This window comes from Polypterus senegalus, chromosome 10, assembly GCF_016835505.1.
Source record: "Polypterus senegalus isolate Bchr_013 chromosome 10, ASM1683550v1, whole genome shotgun sequence".
Taxonomy (NCBI): domain Eukaryota; kingdom Metazoa; phylum Chordata; class Cladistia; order Polypteriformes; family Polypteridae; genus Polypterus; species Polypterus senegalus.
The window spans coordinates 9,694,810-9,714,317 of NC_053163.1; the positions used below are offsets into that span (position 1 = coordinate 9,694,810).

Consider the following 19,508-nt stretch of genomic DNA (forward strand, 5'->3'; position numbering starts at 1 on the left):
TTTAATGGAAAAACTAAAAAGAGGGGAAAAAAATAAACACACAAGCAAACACCAAAACCTGCTCCACCTCGAAAATAAAAAAAACTCAGGTTTTTATACACCGTGACCCTCCCAGAGGCTTAATCAGTGATTAATATCACCTGTTGCCCAGCCAGCGATTTCACATCCCGCAAAACCAGCAAAGGGGGCAATAAACAGGCGTAACAGAGGATACAAACAAATTGAGTGCAAGTCAGTCTGACAAATATAAATCAGCTCTCCAGAGAGTTCCTCTCCTATTGAGGGCTTAGTCCAGAGGGGCAAGGACAGCCTGGGTCAGAAGCAGAAGGAGCAGGGTGATTGCTACTCTTGCCGGAAGTGACTTCATGGTTCCTCCGGATCGTGCTTCACCATTTCAGGGCCAACGGTAATGAGGTCAATGGCAGCGTAACATCCAGATCCTTCCCAGTAATGCGGTGATATATAAGGAGCTATAATAGAAATATCTGAAGTTAAGTGTCATAAAAAATCTGAAATGTCCCTGCCTATCAAAATAAATAATATTTTCACAGAATATAACAATTCATGAGGAATAACTGAGATTACTTCATACAAGTAATCTTGAATTCAAAGCAAACTGCTCATCTATTAGTCTGCCTTAATTTTATATACAACCACAAATGTCATTGCTAAGTCCATCCTCAAGATGAATAATAAGGTAAACCTATAGAAGGGAAAAACAACATTACATTGGGGAAAGTCATTATTCACATTTTTACAGAAAACACATTATAGTCATAAAGATACGTTCAGAATAATTGCCTGCAGCTTTGGTCATACGTGATCCTGATTATTCATCTAAGAGATCTAACACGCCATAGTTAGGTTATGAACAAACCTCAGGTGACTGTGTGTCAGCCAGAGTTGTGCCTTAGAATTGCAGTAAATTTCACTATGATATACATACTGTAATGTACTTTAAAGCGTAGGCTTTTCTCCTAAATACATTTTTAAGACTTACATTAGATATAAATAATGACTCATTTGAGGTTTAAGAGCGGCTGAGATTAGAGCACAGTAGGTTTTATAAAGAAGAAAAGATTAATTAAAATCAGGGTGTAACCAGAAGAACAAGTTCTTATTATTATTGGTATTTTTATATTTCTTTGGAGCCTGCGTTCTTTAAAACATGGCCAGGGGAGCTCTTCTAGTCCACAAACCCAAAAAAATGCCAAAGAAACTAAAAATATAAGGAAAGGAAGGATTTTATTACAGCAAAAGAAGGTTACAGGATTTTGGAAGCAAAAACACAACAAATGAGGCGCTAAGGCAAAATAAAAAGACATTTCAAACCTCATTCCCGTCTACATCCTCTATCCCTTCCCTTTTCGCACCTCTCTTCTCCTTCCTTCTTCCATGTGGACTCTCATTCACTTTCCACTGGATGCTAAGTTCAGGGGGACAATGGCTTCTGATGCACATGCTTGAAAATGTACATGCATTAAAAATAAACATAACTTGTTGTAAAGGAAAAAAATAAATAAATAAAAACAGATGATCCTGTGGCATTCAAAGACATCACTGGGCTAGTGGCAGAAGTGAACGATGTGTCTGGTGTCTGTCACTGTCAACTGTGACAATACTGCATCTGTCAATTTGAGGTTAAAAAAACGGCAGCTACACCCACAAAAGATGAACTGTAAACTATGCATTTAGACTAAACAGTGTGCTTTCACACCCAATGTAAAGGATCTGCCATTAAGCGTGTTATTAGAGAATAGCCACGGGAAATGTAATTTTACTACTCAATACACCCAAAACAATACACGTGCGTAATGACACCAACATGCCTCCAGCAGAACTACAGACTGCTGCACAACACCCAACGTCGCACTACATGTCTAAATGAAAAACTAAAAAGTAAGTTAATGTTCGGGTCTAATTGGAAATGCCAACGATTTCATAAAATAATAAACATATATATATATATATATATATATATATATATATATATATATATATATATATATATATATAGGCGGCGCACGGTGGCACAGTGGTAGCGCTGCTGCCTCGCAGTTAGGAGACCCGGGTTTGCTTCCCGGGTCCTCCCTGCGTGGAGTTTGCATCACATGTTCTCCCCGTGTCTGCGTGGGTTTCCTCCGGGTGCTCCGGTTTACTCCCACAATCCAAAGACTTGCAGGTTAGGTGGATTGGTGATTCTAAATTGGCCCTAGTGTGCGCTTGGTGTGTGGGTGTGTTTGTGTGTGTCCTGCGGTGGGTTGGCACCCTGCCCGGGATTGGTTCCTGCCTTGTGCCCTGTGTTGGCTGGGATTGGCTCCAGCAGACCCCCGTGACCCTGTATTCGGATTCAGCGGGTTAGAAAATGGATGGATGGATGGATATATATAGACCACAGTGTTCCTCCAAAGACTATTTACTGCTGTTATGCGATATATTGATGTAAAAAGTCAAAATGACAGCAAGAATCCTATATAAGTCATTAAGCTTCAGTTACTGAGCTTCGAAATTAACAGCCATTTTACTTTTCAGTTTTCTCCATGTCAAGTCTTTTGTTCAGTTCCTTTTGCTCCACCCATGTGTTTCCATACTTGTTTAATACATGAGTAGAAATGTGACCCTAAATGTTTAAAGCGTATGGGCTTGAGGGAACTGGGGGTCGGTTCTTAGTAAGAAACTCTATGGGTTTGACTTTGAAGACGTGGATTTCACCGCTGTTCACTACAAACCTTTTAGTGAGTTGTCCCCACATGTGTCTTGTCATTTTGAGGTCTTGTCCGGCCCTACGAGACTACAGCAGCATTGGCTATGGTTGCCATATAGCTGCTTACATTTATGTTATTTCTATTAACTGTATACTCTGTACATTTTTGTTGCAGTTGCTCATGTGTTTAAAATATACATTACTGTAAAAAATGATGCACCGGATCCACTGAATAAAATGTTGGCAACAGTTTACAAATAATATTATTCATTAAATATAACCATGTTTCATATTATGTTAAAATAACTAAACAAGACCCTACAAAATTATCTGTTTAATTTAAAAAGAGGCAAATAGAAAAGTATTATTGTTTGTCCCCAGCTGGAGTGGCACTTATTTTTTCATTGTAAGTTTTTTTACAATGACAATAAAGGCTGTCAATTCTATTCTATTCTATTCTATTTTGAATTTATTCCATGTAAGTAGTTCTTTCAATTAGGAATAACACACATTCAGATGTAACGATCAATGGAGACCTTTAGTTTTATAATACCTGACAAAGGGCAAAAAACACATATCAAACAATTCTGAATGGGCTCAAAATACAAACAAATATCATAGACAGGTACAATCAAACCTGGAAACTTCATGTTTCAATTAGGATTTTGTATGGAGGTGAAACTGCACACCGTCAGAATCAAAAGAATTTGATCAAATGGAACAGAACTTAAACTTCAGCTATCTGGAACAGTGAATCCAGGGCATTTGACAAACCATATACCCAATAATTTAAGAAATGCATTTGGTGCACCGTATAATGGCACTGCTGTGCAGTTTCAGACTCCTGGAACCTGGAGCCATAAATGAATAACCAGGGGATGGAAGAATTAAGGCACAGACAATGATGATTGTTCCAAAAATCTGAATTTTGATTTATTCCAGAAGTGTCTATAATTATTTGCAATAATGTCTTGCAATATAGACACACTAGAAATGGTGGACTGCACGATAACGTGCAGTGAATACACTTGACCTGACCATTCCTAGTCTTCATCCTCTTTCTCTGTATATTTATCAGTTGTTTTCTCAGAGGTTGATGCACTTGCTGCTGCCTGAACAGCTCTTGTTTTCTCTACCCTAGCAGCCCGCTTCTCCACTTCTTCCGTCTGCATGTTTTCGTCATTAAAACTGATTAAGTCAGTGTTTGTGTTGCAATTACTTAGTACGTTTTCCTTCATTTTTCACTTAAGCTGGCACTTAAGTGTTCAATCTGCCTCAAGAATGATTTAAGATATGAAGAGGAAGGGGAAGTGACGGTAAAGGTGGTAGGGATGAGAATGGCGCCCGTACGCTTGCACCACACCGCCGCCCTGCTGGCTGCTGCTGAGAGTTGATTCTACAATAAAATATAAAAAAAATAAAAAGAGGAATAACCTTGGTGGTCAATCATCACCCCAAAAGTGGACGGTAGAGGTCACATAGTAGATGTGTACCAAATTTCAGGTCAATAGTTCAAACAGTTTGTGAACTACAGGTGATTTAAAATCCTGGACAGACAAACGGAAATTATATACAGTAAGAAGAAATATCCAATACCAATAACTATAACGACTTTGACTTCAACACATATTAGCAAGATGAATTTGGAATAACTGTAATAATTAGGTTTGCAATATAAATGTTAGTTTTTCAAGTGCAATGTGTATACAGCCCTGTAGTTTTCAACTTCACATGCCAATGTGCTTACGTTTCTCTATTGCTCACTGTCTCCGTTCCTTCCACAGTCTTGTGCTTTCCGTGACGGTTGTGCAGATATACGTGTAACAACAAGTGAAAGCCGTAAAAAATGAATTATCTGAAAGTGACACAAAATGTATTTTTTCTGCTATGGTATCTGCCAGTCAAAAGAAACTGAGTATCTAATTATCATGACCATGACAATAAAAACATGAGGGCATATACAGTAACTGTAACCTGACCTGCCACACTCCAATCCACACAGGATACAAAAGTATTATTTTTTTGATTGCTGCTTTAAGAATTGTGGTCATTAGGTGAGTTAGAAACAAATACTAGAAATAGGACAGTGTGCTCTCACACCAAAACCTGCAAACCACACTACGTGCCAGAAAACGCACCAGGTGCACACAACAGTAAGTGTAAGAAAAAGTTCTCCCTTATCTACTGCACTAATGTAGATATAATAATAAACCCCAACTTGGCTACGTAACAAATATAAAACCCTGATACAGATTAACACAACAATACAGTGTTACCTAACTAACACAAATTTCTTTCTCCCAGAACAACAATAAAGGGCAGAAAACAAGCTACTTATTTAGCTAAAAAACAGCACATGAATATAAAGGAACATAAAGTTAAATCCAATGTCCCCTTATGTGACTTTTTGTCATGAGGCATGTCAGATTTGCTGATCTCAGTCGCTGACCTCATCAATGCGTCATGTCGTATTACACAACTGGATATCGCAGCCCATGTCACATTTGTCTTCCAGCGCAGTTGTGCTCGCCCCTTTTTTTGGACAGCCAATAGCATGTTGCCTGACAGACCCAGTGCTGTACGAAGGATTGACAACTGAAGCAATTTTAGCATCAATCTTTGACTTTTATTTTTTTTTTCCATTCTGTTATGGTATGTAAACTATAAGACAGCAGATAGACCAGCTTCTCTTCTGTTTGTGAGGTTCACAGGCCCGCTGCTGCTTAACAGAGCCTGCGCTGTAGTGGTTCTGAGCGAAGAGTTAATACTGTAGCTGTGATGCGTTCAGACTCAGTATCTGCTCTTTTGTATTTTCTTCTTCCCATTCTGTTTTACAACATAAAATGCCAGACATCATACAGACAAGCTTCTTTTTGTGTGAGATTTAAAAAATGCTTCCTCGTCGTTACATTCTATGCATTGTACTCCTGGATGAGCATTCATTGTTTGTCAGCTCTCCAGAAAATGCAGCCCTCCCCTCCGACTAATGAGGAAATTAAAGCTGTTTGACGAATCACAGACTAGTTGGCGGTATTTGTTAGGTTTGTCACATTACGTACAGGGGCGTGCCACCGACTGCCTCTTCTTCTTCTTCTTCTTCTTTTAGCTGCTTCCATTAGGGGTTGCCACAGGGGGCCAACAGGGGCCAGTGCCCCTGTAGAACTGGCCCTGGCTCCTGTTATGGCCCCTGTGCTGAAGAGATAACATTTTAATTAATTACTTATGGTGATGTTCTGTGCCACCATGAAAAAACACTGGCCCCACCCTGGCCCCCCTGGTAAATTTGGTCTGGAACCACCACTGACAGTGGATCATCTTCTTCCATGTCTTCCTGTCCTCGTCATCTTGCTCTGTCACACCCGTCACCTGCATGTCCTCTCTCACCACATCCATAAACCTTCTCTTGGGCCTTCATCTTCTCATCTTTCCTGACAGCTCTATCCTTAGCATCCTTCTTCCAATATACCCAGCATCTCACTTATGCACATGTCCAAACCAACGCAATCTCGCCTCTCTGACTCTGTCTCCAAACCGTCCAACTTGAGCTGACCCTCTAATGTCCTCATTTCTAATCCTGTCCATCCTCGTCACACACAATGCAAACATCTTTAACTTTGCCACGTCCAGCTCTGTCTTCTCTGCCACCGTCTCCAACCCATATAACATAGCTGGTCTCACTACCGTCCTGTAGACCTTCCCTTTCACTCCTGCTGATACCCACCTGTCACAGATCACTCCTGACACTCTTCTCCACCCATTCCACCCTGCTAACCCTCCTGTTTCACCGACTGCCTCTAAGATTATATAAATGAAGGCTACCACTGAAAATCAGTGATGAAGTTGTCTAATGTGACATGGGCTTAGACTAAATGTTTAAAAAAGAAATAGCAGAGTCCACTTTCTTCACCTTTATATGCAAGTGTTCTGGCATTTATACTGCGGGCGGCAATGATCACTGTGTTAATGCAAGCTTGAGTAGAAATTTTGTGAAAATTTATGCGGCCATATGTTGACAACAGTACAACTCCTGACAGTGCTCTGAAGTTTACATCAGAAAGAGGGTTGACATTACCACAGATAACATTTTGAAAATGTTGCCAGTGACAGCCAAATGGGTTATTTTACTTGGGTGATGGGTTATATAAATGACTTCATTTATTACAGAGTGAGGTATAGTTTACTATAAAAATGAAAGACTAATTCTAACAGGAGTAACATTATGTTGTGCATGTACAAACAGAAACGTCTTCCATTCCTTATAGACAACCAGCTGATTTCACAGTAAGGAAAAGGTGAGGTTCCAGCAAACTTGCCTAATAGTGTGAATGTCTTTGGCTTGGACAGATGACTGGCTTGTGTGGAACATCTAAAAAATGCCTCCTCAAACAGAAAACTACATGTTGTGATAGACGGTTGGCAGCTCAACCCGGCCTAGACTCCCTGAAGATGGAAGCATGGGGGGAGACAGCTACTTTTGGACACTGCCTCCCACAAAACGCTAGATGGCAGCTTCCCTGGAGTGTAACCGTGCCCCGGATTCCCACAAGGCCAAGGCATCCTGGGACTTGGAGTCCGGTTTCTCAGCCCTCTTGGGTACCATGGGTGCCACCAGAAGGAGCTGTGAAAGGACCGGAGGAGCCATGTCTCAACCAAAGCCCGGAAGCACTCACAAGTCATGAGGACTGAAGTTCCGAAGTACTTCCAGGCTGAAGAAAAAGCCAGTTCACCATCTGACCCAGAAGTGCTAGCAAGTCACATGGGTGGAAAGATAGAAGCACTTCCAAGTCAGGGACTATATAAAGAATAGCTGTGAACCCAGCAAGTGAGCCCATGTTGGGAGGCAGAGGACAGAACTTGTGGGAGAGGAGTGGAGGCGGCAGGAGAAGAGAAGAAAGGACTGAGTAATTGTGGGTGATTGGTGCTTTGTGCACTGTGAGTGCTGAAAAAAGGCAATAAAGAAAATAAAACGTGTATGATTTGGACTTCTGTGTGTCCATTGTGTCTGTCTGTAGTCGGGCTGATCTTCCACAATATGTATATTAGAATGGATGTACTCAGTACTCAGCCTGTCTGAAATTGAATGTTTACTTTCTATACCACAGAAAGTACTAGGCTGTTGTACTGTGTTAGCCATTATGAATATAGTGAAAAGTCAAGCAAAATGACCCCTTTATTGGCTAACTAAAAAGATTACAATATGCAAACTTTCGAGGCAACTCAGATTACATCTCACCTGAAGAAGGTGCCTGAGTTGCCTCCAAAGCTTGCATATTGTAATCTTTTTAGTTAGCCAATAAAGGGGTCATTTTGCTTGACTTTCACTACTATATCACAGAAACAAATACATTTTGTTGCAGATATTTCTACATGAACAGAAGCCTAAAAAATGAAGAATACAATTTTTTGAATAAATCTTAGATAATATATTTTTGTAAAATTTACAAAACTACAGAATCGCTTTTTTTTTTTATTTATTTATTTTTTTTTACAGTGATAGGGCCATTTCAGTGAATTGATTAGCATGTTAAGGGTGGTGGTGACAATCCATTCTCAATAAGCTATATTCATACTCTAAAGTTAAAACTTAGCCTTATTTTTTCATTTTGGATGATGATGTGAGTCTCAACCATATTAGACACCAAAACTAAGAGCTTTAATTATTTCCAAACTCTTTCAGCAAATTTTCAGCAGGGTTTTCCCCAGAATATTAAAACATTCTTAATATACTGTACAGTCATCATCGATTGTATGTTAAAATTACCCTGTTGTGCTTATTTATCTAATTAAAAAAATAAAAAATGCCCTTGAGTTGTGGAATATTGCTTAATTTAAAGTGACTGCTTACTCTGCCCTACCCTGCCCTGCTCTGCCCTGCCTAGGTTTCTGTTTTCTACTCTCTCACTGTAATTTGAAACTGGTGCTGCCAGTGATGTCTCACTCTCATGATCGAACTCCACAACGGAAGTCTTGATGGGATCCTGAACTTTCGAGATGACATTCATAGTGTAGGCCTCATCACTTGAGGGAAGCCATTATGGGTTTTGGTTTGATGTTCTGCTTTTGTATGAGTCTGTATCTGTGCAGTACCAATACAATGTTTGAGGTTGCAGATAATTACTCAATAGCACTAACTTGTACAGATCTAAGACAAGTGAAGTGACATACTGTAATTGCTCAGTGTGCTAATTGTGTAATGTGCTAACATATATACAGTGTCGCAGTAGGGGGCAGTAATGCTCCCTTGAACCCTCAGGTACCACGCCAAACACCTGGTAAAAGTGCCACAATTATTCTTTTTTATTATAATAATAACGTGCACCAAGCACCCTCCAACTCCACACTACTCATAAATTAATCACAATACTACAATAAACACAATCAATAATCCAATCCTCCAGCTCCCAGACGCGTTGCCCTCCTACCACCCAGCTCAGCTCATTGTCTGGGAGTTCCCATGGTCCTTTTATACTCCCTGACCCGGAGATGTTCCTGCCCAACAGTCAACAAGTCCTTATTCCTTCCGGGTCAGAGTAAATAGTCCTTTTTTTCACCCCGGAAGTACATCATCCCTTCCGCTCATGTGACTTAGAAGTACTTCCGGGGCATAGGGCAAAAAGAAGTCTTCGGCCCTCCCTGCAGCTCCCTCTTGCGGCCCCTGAGGTATCCCGCAGGGCTGAGGATAAAAACTACAACGTCCATAAGGCCCTGCTGGTCTTCGGGGCACCTCCATACTGCAGGGTGGGCTCCATCTGGCGGCTTGGGGGACATGGCCGGGATAAACTGCCGGGAAAAGTCCACAACAGCTAAAATATGTTTAAGAGTTTAAGTTAAAGTTACACCCAAATATATCAACATTTCAATAATGTGACCACTTAGCAGTCTTAACTAGCTCTTGCATTGAATTCTAAGTCTGAGGTCATGATTCTCTTCGCTGGATAAGGGTGGAGAGCCCACTCTTGGTTGGGATGAGGAGCTTCCTCAAGTGAAAGAATTAAAGTATCTTCAGGTCATGTCCATTTGTGAGTCGGAAATCTATAGCCGGATTGGAACAATGTCTGCAGTTAAAGAGTGTGTGACTGAAAGAACTAAATTGTAGATATAAGCAGAAGAAATGAGCTTCCTTTTCAGGGTGTCTGTGTTCAGCCTTAGAGATATGGCAAGGACTGTATATGTTCATGAGTAGCTCGATGTATGCTGCTCTTCCGCATTGAAAACAAACCTTGGTTTGGGAATCTGATTAGCATGCCTCCTGCATACCTTCCTGGGGAGATGTTTCAGTCATGTCCAACCGAGTGGAGACTTCGGGGCAGACCCAGGACATACTGGAGAGATTATATCTCTTATCTGGCCTGGGAACCCCTCAGCATACCGCAGGAGGAGCCGGAGGAGGTGATGTGCACACACAACAGGCATTTACTGTTTTCCTAGAACTAGCAGCTGACTTATCAAAGGGTTTGCATGAAAAACATAATATGCTTGTGCTCAACAGTCCAGTTACATGCATCCAACTCAAAATCCAAATGGCGAAAGTGCCCAGTCAAAGCTAACAAAGACTCATCATCAGTCATAATGGAGAGTGGCTGCAGTCAAAGATACTGAATAAACAAACGGCCCTCCCCTTCAACGGCCCACAATTCCCTGTCATATATATTGCTCATTTCCATTCAGGCTGCCACCAGCAGCTCTATTCTTGGTTCTGTCCTGGGCTCCGTACCAGCATTGACCCCAAAGTTGTAAAGTATGTGCCAGTGTAAAGTAAAACTAGAAGGTTAAGATCAGGACTGATGTCACTGGTCCTGTTAATAGACTTGCTGCAGATAGTAGAGATTCTTAAAACTCATCTGCCTATTGAAAGGGACTATTATTCCTGCGTGGGTTTCCTCCGGGTGCTCCGGTTTCCTCCCACAGTCCAAAGACATGCTGGTTAGGTACATTGTGTGGTAATATGCACTACTGGAATTACCATTAATTAAATGAAATTAGTTTAGCGTCCTCTGCTGTGTAAAGAGGGAGGCTTTTGTTTGGAGGAAAAAATGTATAAAGAAAGGAAACTTACCTTTTTTCATTTATATAGTGCAGAAAGACGTCTTTGTTGACGATATTAGCGTCTTTTGGGGAGTGTCACAGCGGGTCTCATGTAGACTGGAGAGACAGTCTTGCCATTGACCGGCCGGGATGGCATTGTCGGTACCCCACTCCTACACGCGTTTCCCGCGACCTCATTAACTCTAAAGGAGTAAAAGAAAGTGCAAAGCGTCGTAGTATTCGTTTACCGCGGTCTACTAAAAGGAATTCCGTATTCGTAGTTGTCTGGGCTGTAGCTCAGGGGAAGGAGGAAAAGAATAGAAAGTGCTTACTTTCACTTTATGGCAGAAGTGCCGTTGGCGTCTCAGAAGCCGGCACAGCTATACGCGCGCGCGCGCCGGCAGCTCCATTTTTATAGTAATTGTGTGGGAAAGTAGACGCCGCTTTTCGCAAACGTGTTCACGTCATCGCGTACCTCGGGAAGGATGACGTACGGCTGTTTAATTGGTCAGCGTAGGGGCGCCGAATACAAAAGGGAATCGTAGCCTCTAGAGGGGGTTCTTTCTGAATAGATCTTCTTAGAGAAAGGTACCTGACAGAACAGCATTACGGCTTGTGCTTTGTTTTTGTAAATATTTTTTTTCATATAAATATCTCTTGAATAACTTTGGTGGAGGTATTTATTGGGTTGTGGTTAGTGGTGCACTGTTTATTTTTGTATATACACTTTTTCTATATTTTTGAATATTTTTGGGTGAATCCTGTATTATACACTGTTTGGAGGAGCAGCTTCCTGACTTGGATCACTGTAGAGGAAGACAGCTTCACATTTTGTTTTTGTGTATATATTTGGATTTCATTAGTTTGTGTGTATTTTACTTTTTCTTTTGGGACTTTCAAGTAGCACTGTAAATATTGTATACAGTCATTTCTGGGCTCCATTTGATTATTGTTTTTGTGTGTCCTTTGCGGCATTGGACTGTGTTTTAATATATAAATTCCGCAGGACATTATTTTTGATTATTTTCTTTAAGTGCACCTGTAAATAAAACCTCACTTTATTTTTCAAAAAAACCAACCCTTTTTGTGTCTGTGTCTCCCTGTCTTACACCATCATCCTGGTCACGCTCGGTCCCACATACTAGACACCTAGAGTGTAGGCTGGTGATTCCAATTCCCACTACACGGGGTGTCACACATTGGCGATCCTAAATTGTCCCTAGTGTGTGCTTGGTGTGTGTGTGTGTGTTTGTGGCCTGCAGTGGGCTGATGTCCTGGCTGGGATTTGTGCCTGCCTTGTGCCGTGTGCTGTCTGGGATTGGCTCCAGCGACCCCCGTGACCCTGTATTCGGATTCAGCGGGTTAGAAAATGGATGAATGGATGTGCCCTGTGTTGGCTGGGATTGGCTCCAGCAGACCCCCGTGACCCTGTAGTTAGGATATAGCGGGTTGGATAAAGACTGACTGACTGATGTTTAAGATGGACAGCATGGTCAGCAATGGTTTTACAAATCATATTTAATAAGAAAAGCAGTACAACGCTCAAAATCTGGCATTGAGACCTGCCATTCTTTAACAAAGTCTTTATTCCTACTATATGAGATTGAGGAAACTTCAGAGATTGCATGCCCTCCAAATTCAACATGATCACAAGCCAAATGATCTTTTTGGGTCAAGTTTCAGTCCAGAATTTTAACCCTGGATAAAGCTTCCCTCATTTGATGCAAATAAGGCTTGAAAGTCTAACTGTAAACTGAAAATGTCCTCTAAATAAAAGACACACACACAGCTGCCTTGGAAAACCCCAAAACACTACCCCCGTTAGTCGCAGTCATTCTTATACCAAACTTGATCTAATTCACAGTAACAGGAGATTGAAATCTATCCCAATATCCCAAGGCACAAATCAGGCGTGTACAGGGTACAAATCGTTTGCAGGGCCCACTTACACACACACATACATTACTGTGAAAAATTTTGAATCATCAATCTAAATAACCTGCACATCTTGAGGGATACAGACATGGTAGGAATGTGTAACATGAATGACATCCAGGAGTGTGAAACAGGCCCAAGACACTGGATCCATAAGGACCGACATTTCCATGTTTGTGGGAGCAGTAGTGAAACCGATGGGCATTACTCAGACCAAGGCCTACGTTTAGTGCAGCCTTTCACTGTATTTCACTAGAAATTCTACCTGCTAGAAACAGGAATATCTACACCCCCTATTATTCTGGTGAAGCCCAGGGGAATCCTCCACTCCAACATTCTAGACATAAGCACGGTGAGACTTGCCTTTCATTGTCCTGACATTGCTAAGCTTTTAATATGTTTAGTGGGACCAGTGGAAAGTCCCAGAGAAAAAGTTTCATGTGAGCAGCTGAGCTTATGGAAATCTTTCATTTGGAGGAGGTAGGAGAATAGTCAGGAATGTTATCAAAGACGGCATGATCAAATAATTATAAAGCCTTCATAATGTCAACAAGAGTGAACCAAAACCATTACAAAATAAAACATAAGTGAAAAACAGATGATTTTTCTTTCACTAATTGCTTTTTTTATATTTTAGTTGTGAATTTATATATAACAAAGTCTATTCTGTAAGTGGTCAAAGTTCAGGCAGTTTGCTGAGCCACTGCCACCTGTGCCAACTACGGTGCGTTTACATTGCCTTACAGTCCACCTGTGTCCAAAGCAACAGAATGGCAGTGGCCAATGAAAGACACTGAGCACAGTTTAAAAAAAGTCCAGAGCCCCCACAATGTACATCTCTCTGGAGTTTCCTCTGTTCCCTAGGATTTATGATTTTGAGGTTTTGAAATATAAAAAAAAAAAAATCCTGTGGACATTTTGTATTTTTAATTTTGTTTTAGCATCATTATTATTTTTTTATAATTTCACTTTATCACCATTTTGAATTTGTTTTTTGATCATGGCTGCTGCCTTTTTGTGACCACTGCCATCCTGCTTATTGTTGCTATTGCAGGATGCTAGTCACATGATTGGTGTGATGTCATAAAAGATAACAGTTTGTGGCATCCATGTTTTTGAAGTCATAAATTAAACCATTCTGGAAAAAAAAAACCCTTTCTAAAACCAAGACATTGCATGCTTTCCACGTTTTGATCCGATTGATATTTTGTTCTTTAACTTATTTTTGTCTCACTAATTTCTTCCAGGGAGAACATTTAGGATGCCAGCCCTTTGCCCATTTTGTCCTGTAAATGACTGTCTGGTAAGTCATCCACTTTTTAAATCTGAAATTCAATGAGTGCCATATAGAAATGTTACACGTAGTGTGCAAGCACAATGCACTTTGTGTACCCCGTTGCTATAAACTGAGGCTTCCTTTATTTTTTATTTTTTTTAAACCCACCAACATTTTGTGAGTTCTTGGACTCATTTTGAAGGTTTTTTTTATAACTTACAATCAGATTTTACTGTTACTTTGTGCATTGGTGGCTTGGTTTCCATTCTGTGCAGTTATTTGGGCTATTTTCACCACTCATGATCTTCACTGTTACACATTTGGGTATCAGCTATAGACCTGCACATGACTTAGCACATAATGAATTGGGGTATCATCACAAGATGCAGTTTAATGATCTACTCAAGCAACAGCATGTGGAGATTGCAAACCAATTCCTGAAATGTTTCAGCCTCTTATCCCAAAGAAATCTCGCTATGGGAAAGGCACTATATAAATAAAATGTATCAGTATTATTATTATTATTATTATTATTATTATTATTATTATTACAATGGTGCAAATCCACAACGGAGCGTCCATGTACTTTTGTGCTTGGCTTGGCTTGGCTTGCACAGCATTGTGCAAGTCTGAACTACCCACAAACCATTGTGAATATCATTGTATTGTGTCAGTCTCCTACCTGTTGCGTTTACAGCGTTATTTCCTCTAGGGGGCGCTAGCTCCCTAGATTGAATAAGTTCTTTTGTAATTGCGCCATTTCAAGTAACCCGAAACTGTATAGATATAATGTAAAAAGGCAATATCCCTCCCATAGTGATATGGCGGTAAGAAATCACATAAGAGAAAATAACTTAGCTTTCTTTAATGACAATTTACGCTGCATAACAGACGAAGGAAGCCAAATGGCACGACAATTACCCAGATGGGATCGTGATGTATACAGTCAGCCATTTTTCATCACTGTGATGGAAGGGTTTTCAGGATGGATGACGTTATCACCCATCCGTCCGTCGGCTTCGAGGTGTTTGGCTGCTGTCCAAGTCTTTTATACTGGTTTCTCCAAGTGTAGGCCCTTACTTAAGTTCCAAACAAGGCAAGGAGAGGATTTAATGTCATCTCTAACATACAGATATAGTACAATGCCCATTTTTGTAGTTGCACCTTTCTCTCTTCAAATGCTTGCCTAGATGCTTAGAGCTCCGTGTGCTAACTTTGGCCTGGCCTGTACATGTGAGTGGATTTATAAAATAATTTTTGTACAGAGCACAGTGACATTGAACTTATATTCTGATTACACACATACTTTTTGAAATTCTTTTGATTTATCCTTGTGCCCTTTTGCATGACTGGTGTATCTGCCTCTTGACACTTTGCTTAGTAATATGGATCCTAATCGGCCAGAAAATGCCTACATTATTTCCCTCTCATGGCATTTTTGTCATGAGAAAACTCAATAATCAATGGGACCAGACGTTAAAAGTCAAAAGCTAAATGAGTTCAAGACCAGAACAATCCAACCAGTGGGGCCTCCTTGAAAAAGAAGGTAACTACAATGATAAAGATTTTTGTACATAGAGCGTCCACTGAGGGAAATCGCATAGTATGATTCCTGTCGTATTTATAGCATCACCTTCATGGTGCCACCAGCATAATAATAATAGTGACATCACGTGAACAAAGAAAATCAAGGTGGGAATAAAAGTGAACTTTGCCAAACTAAATCAAAATGAAAAACAAGCCTTGGAAACAGAATCCTTACATGTCAAACCCCAAAAAACCACACAATCGGCTCATTTGAAAAGTATTTAATATTACAGGGATCATCATAGGCCATAGCAACAGTGAACAAGATGACAATGCCTGTGGTGAAACTACACACAATGGTGGTGGTTGCAGAAAAGTAAGACATCACCCATACAAAACATAAACACAACTTTAAAAGTTATTATACAGGGATGTTAACCAGAAAGTTACTTCAGGCCAAAGGGATTTTTTCTGATCTCTACAATGTAGTTAGAGTATGAGGTTTTTTTGAAAGGGGGGGTCTTTTTTATTTCGAAGACGTGAAAAAGAAATGTGTCATTATTACTGCCTGACATGAATGCTACGGAAGAATTCTATGATTACTTTTCGGGAAGAAGTTTTCTATCTTTGGTCACTAATTCCCAATTTTTCCACTTTGTGGTGTGCACCTAGTCAGGCTTTGACTCAATTCTTTAGGTATGAAAGATGTCAATGTGTTTGAAGGGGATGTACCCTTGCACACCAGAATTCACTTGCTGATCAATTATATCCTTCTACTCGTTGAAGAGGATGGCTGAGGATCCCCCCAACTACAACTCTGCCCATCCTTGTAATGGTACCTTCTTGAGGTGGGGAGCACAACACTGCTGGAATACAAGAGGCTATGTGATGAGATGTGTTAGAGGTCCATGGGGGTGCAGGTTTTTTTTTTTTAAATAATAATGGTGTGGCTCAGAATTCATGGGCGTGCATGTGTGTGTGTGGCCCTGGGATGTTTAATGGGGAGATTGAGGCTGGTTGTACTTGCACATGAGTGTGCGGTTAGTTCCAATTTCCTCATTGAGTTCACAAAAGTCATAATTAGGAAATTATGAAGCCAGGGGCATGTACAGCCACCCCAACCCGACACAGACGTGCAGAACAGAGGTTAAGCACACAACACCCGGTTTATTTTCGGTTCAGTTTGTGTCCTCATTGCTCGACTCATCCCGGTCATGACTATGAATGTACACAGGGTTTAAGGACGGTATGGTAGCTGAAGCCAACCCAAACCATCACCAGCTCGCTCTCTCTCTCTCTTTTCTACTTGCTTCAAGGACCCTACGCCATGTATGCCGAGCAAAAATCTCTGAAATCATCAAGTTCTGAAAAAACCCACAGTGTGAGTCAGCATCATTTTTGGAATTCATTCAGTACAGCTTGTAACCCATTATAAAAATGGACTGGGAAACCCGTTTGTTGACTCACACGCATTGTTCAGTCAAATGGATACAATTATTAGGTTCCTCAGTTATAAAACCGGAGGATGATTTATTTTTACCATTTCTGGGCTTGGCTCCAGGTGTAATACTCTGCCAACAGATTTGTGGATGGATTTTTTTTTCTACACTTAATATATTTTTTATCTCATATGATTGGTTCCTGCCTTGTGCCCTGTGTTGGCTGGGATTGGCTCCGGCAGACCCCCGTGACCCTATTTGGATTCAGCGGGTTAGAAAATGGATGGATGGATGGATGAACTGAGATTTAGGATAATGTTAGTTTGTCAACATATCAGTGGATCTATTTCTTACAAGAATTTCCATAAGGAAACAAATACATTAAATAAAGTTATATATTGTGCATACCAGCGGCATAGCCAGCTTGCTGAAGGCCCCTGTGCAGCACTCTGAGGTGGGCCGCTCCTGTCTGACATAACTGTTAATACTTTATTTGTAAACCAGCTCCCTGGGGCCAGCTGGGCAGTGATGTTCAGATTCCATACTGGTGACTGGTGACTAGATTCAAAATTAAACCAAACGCATTATCCCCGATGTTTTTTAGGCTGTTACAGACTGGGCAATAAAGCAGTGAACACTTGCGTTTCTACTCTCACAGCACTTATCCCTTAAACACTTCTAGGATGGTTCTGCCTCTGAAATCGACTTAACAGTTAAATCTAAACATTTATTTGAAAGGAGATGTGTTCCTCAATATCTGGAATAGGTTTGTTTAGCTTTGCTTTATTGCAGTTTAGAGCAAACACTCTCTAAATGGAATTTGTAATAAAGCAATTAAAGAGGTTATTACAGCTGCTGCAAGTTAGCAAAAATAAAACAAATTGTGGAAATGGAATGTGGGTAGTACTATCCATCCATCCATCCATTTTCCAACCCACTGAATCTGAACACAGGGTCACAGGGGTCTGCTGGAGCCAATCCCAGCCAACACAGGGCACAAGGCAGGAATCAATCCTGGGCGGGGTGCCAACCCACCGCAGGACACACACAAACACACCCACACACCAAGCACACACTAGGGCCGATTTAGAATCGCCAATCCACCTAACCTGCATGTCTTTGGACTGTGGGAGGAAACTGGAGTGCCTCCTAACTGCGAGGCAGCAGCACTACCAGGGTAGTACTAGTAGTACATAAATAGTTTATATGTAAAATGTGGACCCGATTACTTTTCCACAACAACTTTATAAAGGAAGACGATTAAAATGTAACGTAAGCTAGAATGTAGAAACTGTTCTGTGCTATAAAGTGAAGCCATTTCAGTTTGTAACAAGGTAAAACGACAACATCCACAGACAGGATACTACTACACCATCGACCTGTTTTACACAAGTTCTGAGAAAATAGACATCATAAAAGTGTTCACGTTCACAGATCCTCACAGTTGTGACACTAATGCCCAATAAGCCATACTAAGGTACACAAGAAAGCAGATTTGTTAAACTGTTAAAGCTTGCAAAAATGGAACTGACTGATGAGTCACAAATCGTATTACTTAGAATATCACTAGTACCTTAAAATACTCGCTTGCATGCCTTCTGTTGTGGAAAAGTCTCAACAATGTTTGCCACGTCAGGTTGTCTGGCACGCTCGCTTACGAGTACAGCCAAGCCACTAATTCTGTCTTGCGACATGGTGCTTCTGAGGTAACTTTTTATGAGTTTTAACTTGGACAATGATCATTCATGCGCAGTAACAGTCACTGGCGTAGTCAGCAATAACATGTAAGCCGTGCAAACATCACTGAAAGTAGACGACAGTGCACAGTGATCTGTTAGCAACAGTTCAGCTACTTTGAAAACAGTCGACATAGTTGATAGGATGGATTGAAAACACTGATGAAATGACGACAATTGAACAGTAAACACTGGTGAAATGTCGATGCTATAGCTTTCAACGAGAAGATCGGCAACAGCATACAATTCGTCGTCAGCCATCGAGATCAGAGTTGACGGTAACAAGACATTGAACGTTAAAGCCACTACATTGAGACTGTGAAACCGCTGTTTTAGTTAAGTTATTAAAATGTTTCAAAAAATCTATACTGCCCCAAGTAGGCCCCTGTGCTTTGCACAATCTGCGCAATCCATTGCTACGCCATAGATACATACTTACATAACATTAGAGTATGTGCTTTAATGAGTTCAAAGGAGACGAAAAGCCAACGGATGAGTAATGAAATTGCTTTTGAACTCATTTTACAGTTTTTCCCTGTGCATTTTTCATTTTCTTATGTGTTGTTGAAGGCTGTTACACTTGAAAGCACATATGGTTATTGGTGTTGAGGCTGTGCATAGATCATGGTTTTGTGGTATTAGCAACCATTTTGTGATATGTCAGCAAGTGAAGCGTGTTCACATTTTCATCTCTTTTGATTAATTTTGGAAAAGCCAGACATCGAGCATTTGGTATTTCATTTTTTAAATATGCTGAAGGTTTCTTCTGTTCCTCTGCAATGTCTTTTTTACTTTTTTTTATTATTTCCCAATATTTCCTTTGTATTTTTTTTGCACATTTTATTTTTATTAGCAGATGGCTAAGA

At 40.6% G+C, this 19,508-nt stretch overlaps 1 protein-coding gene across 1 annotated transcript in view; it reads right to left on the bottom strand.

Moving 5' to 3' along the window:
- Positions 1 to 10,791, bottom strand: part of LOC120536685 (tapasin-related protein-like) — a 49,908-nt gene extending 39,117 nt beyond the window's left edge. Inside the window, exon 1 of the mRNA XM_039765127.1 lies at positions 10,761 to 10,791. Coding sequence (XP_039621061.1) covers positions 10,761 to 10,770 — 10 coding nt within the window. The 5' untranslated portion in view covers positions 10,771 to 10,791. The remainder of the gene's footprint in view (positions 1 to 10,760) is intronic.
- Positions 10,792 to 19,508: the final 8,717 nt, after the last annotated feature.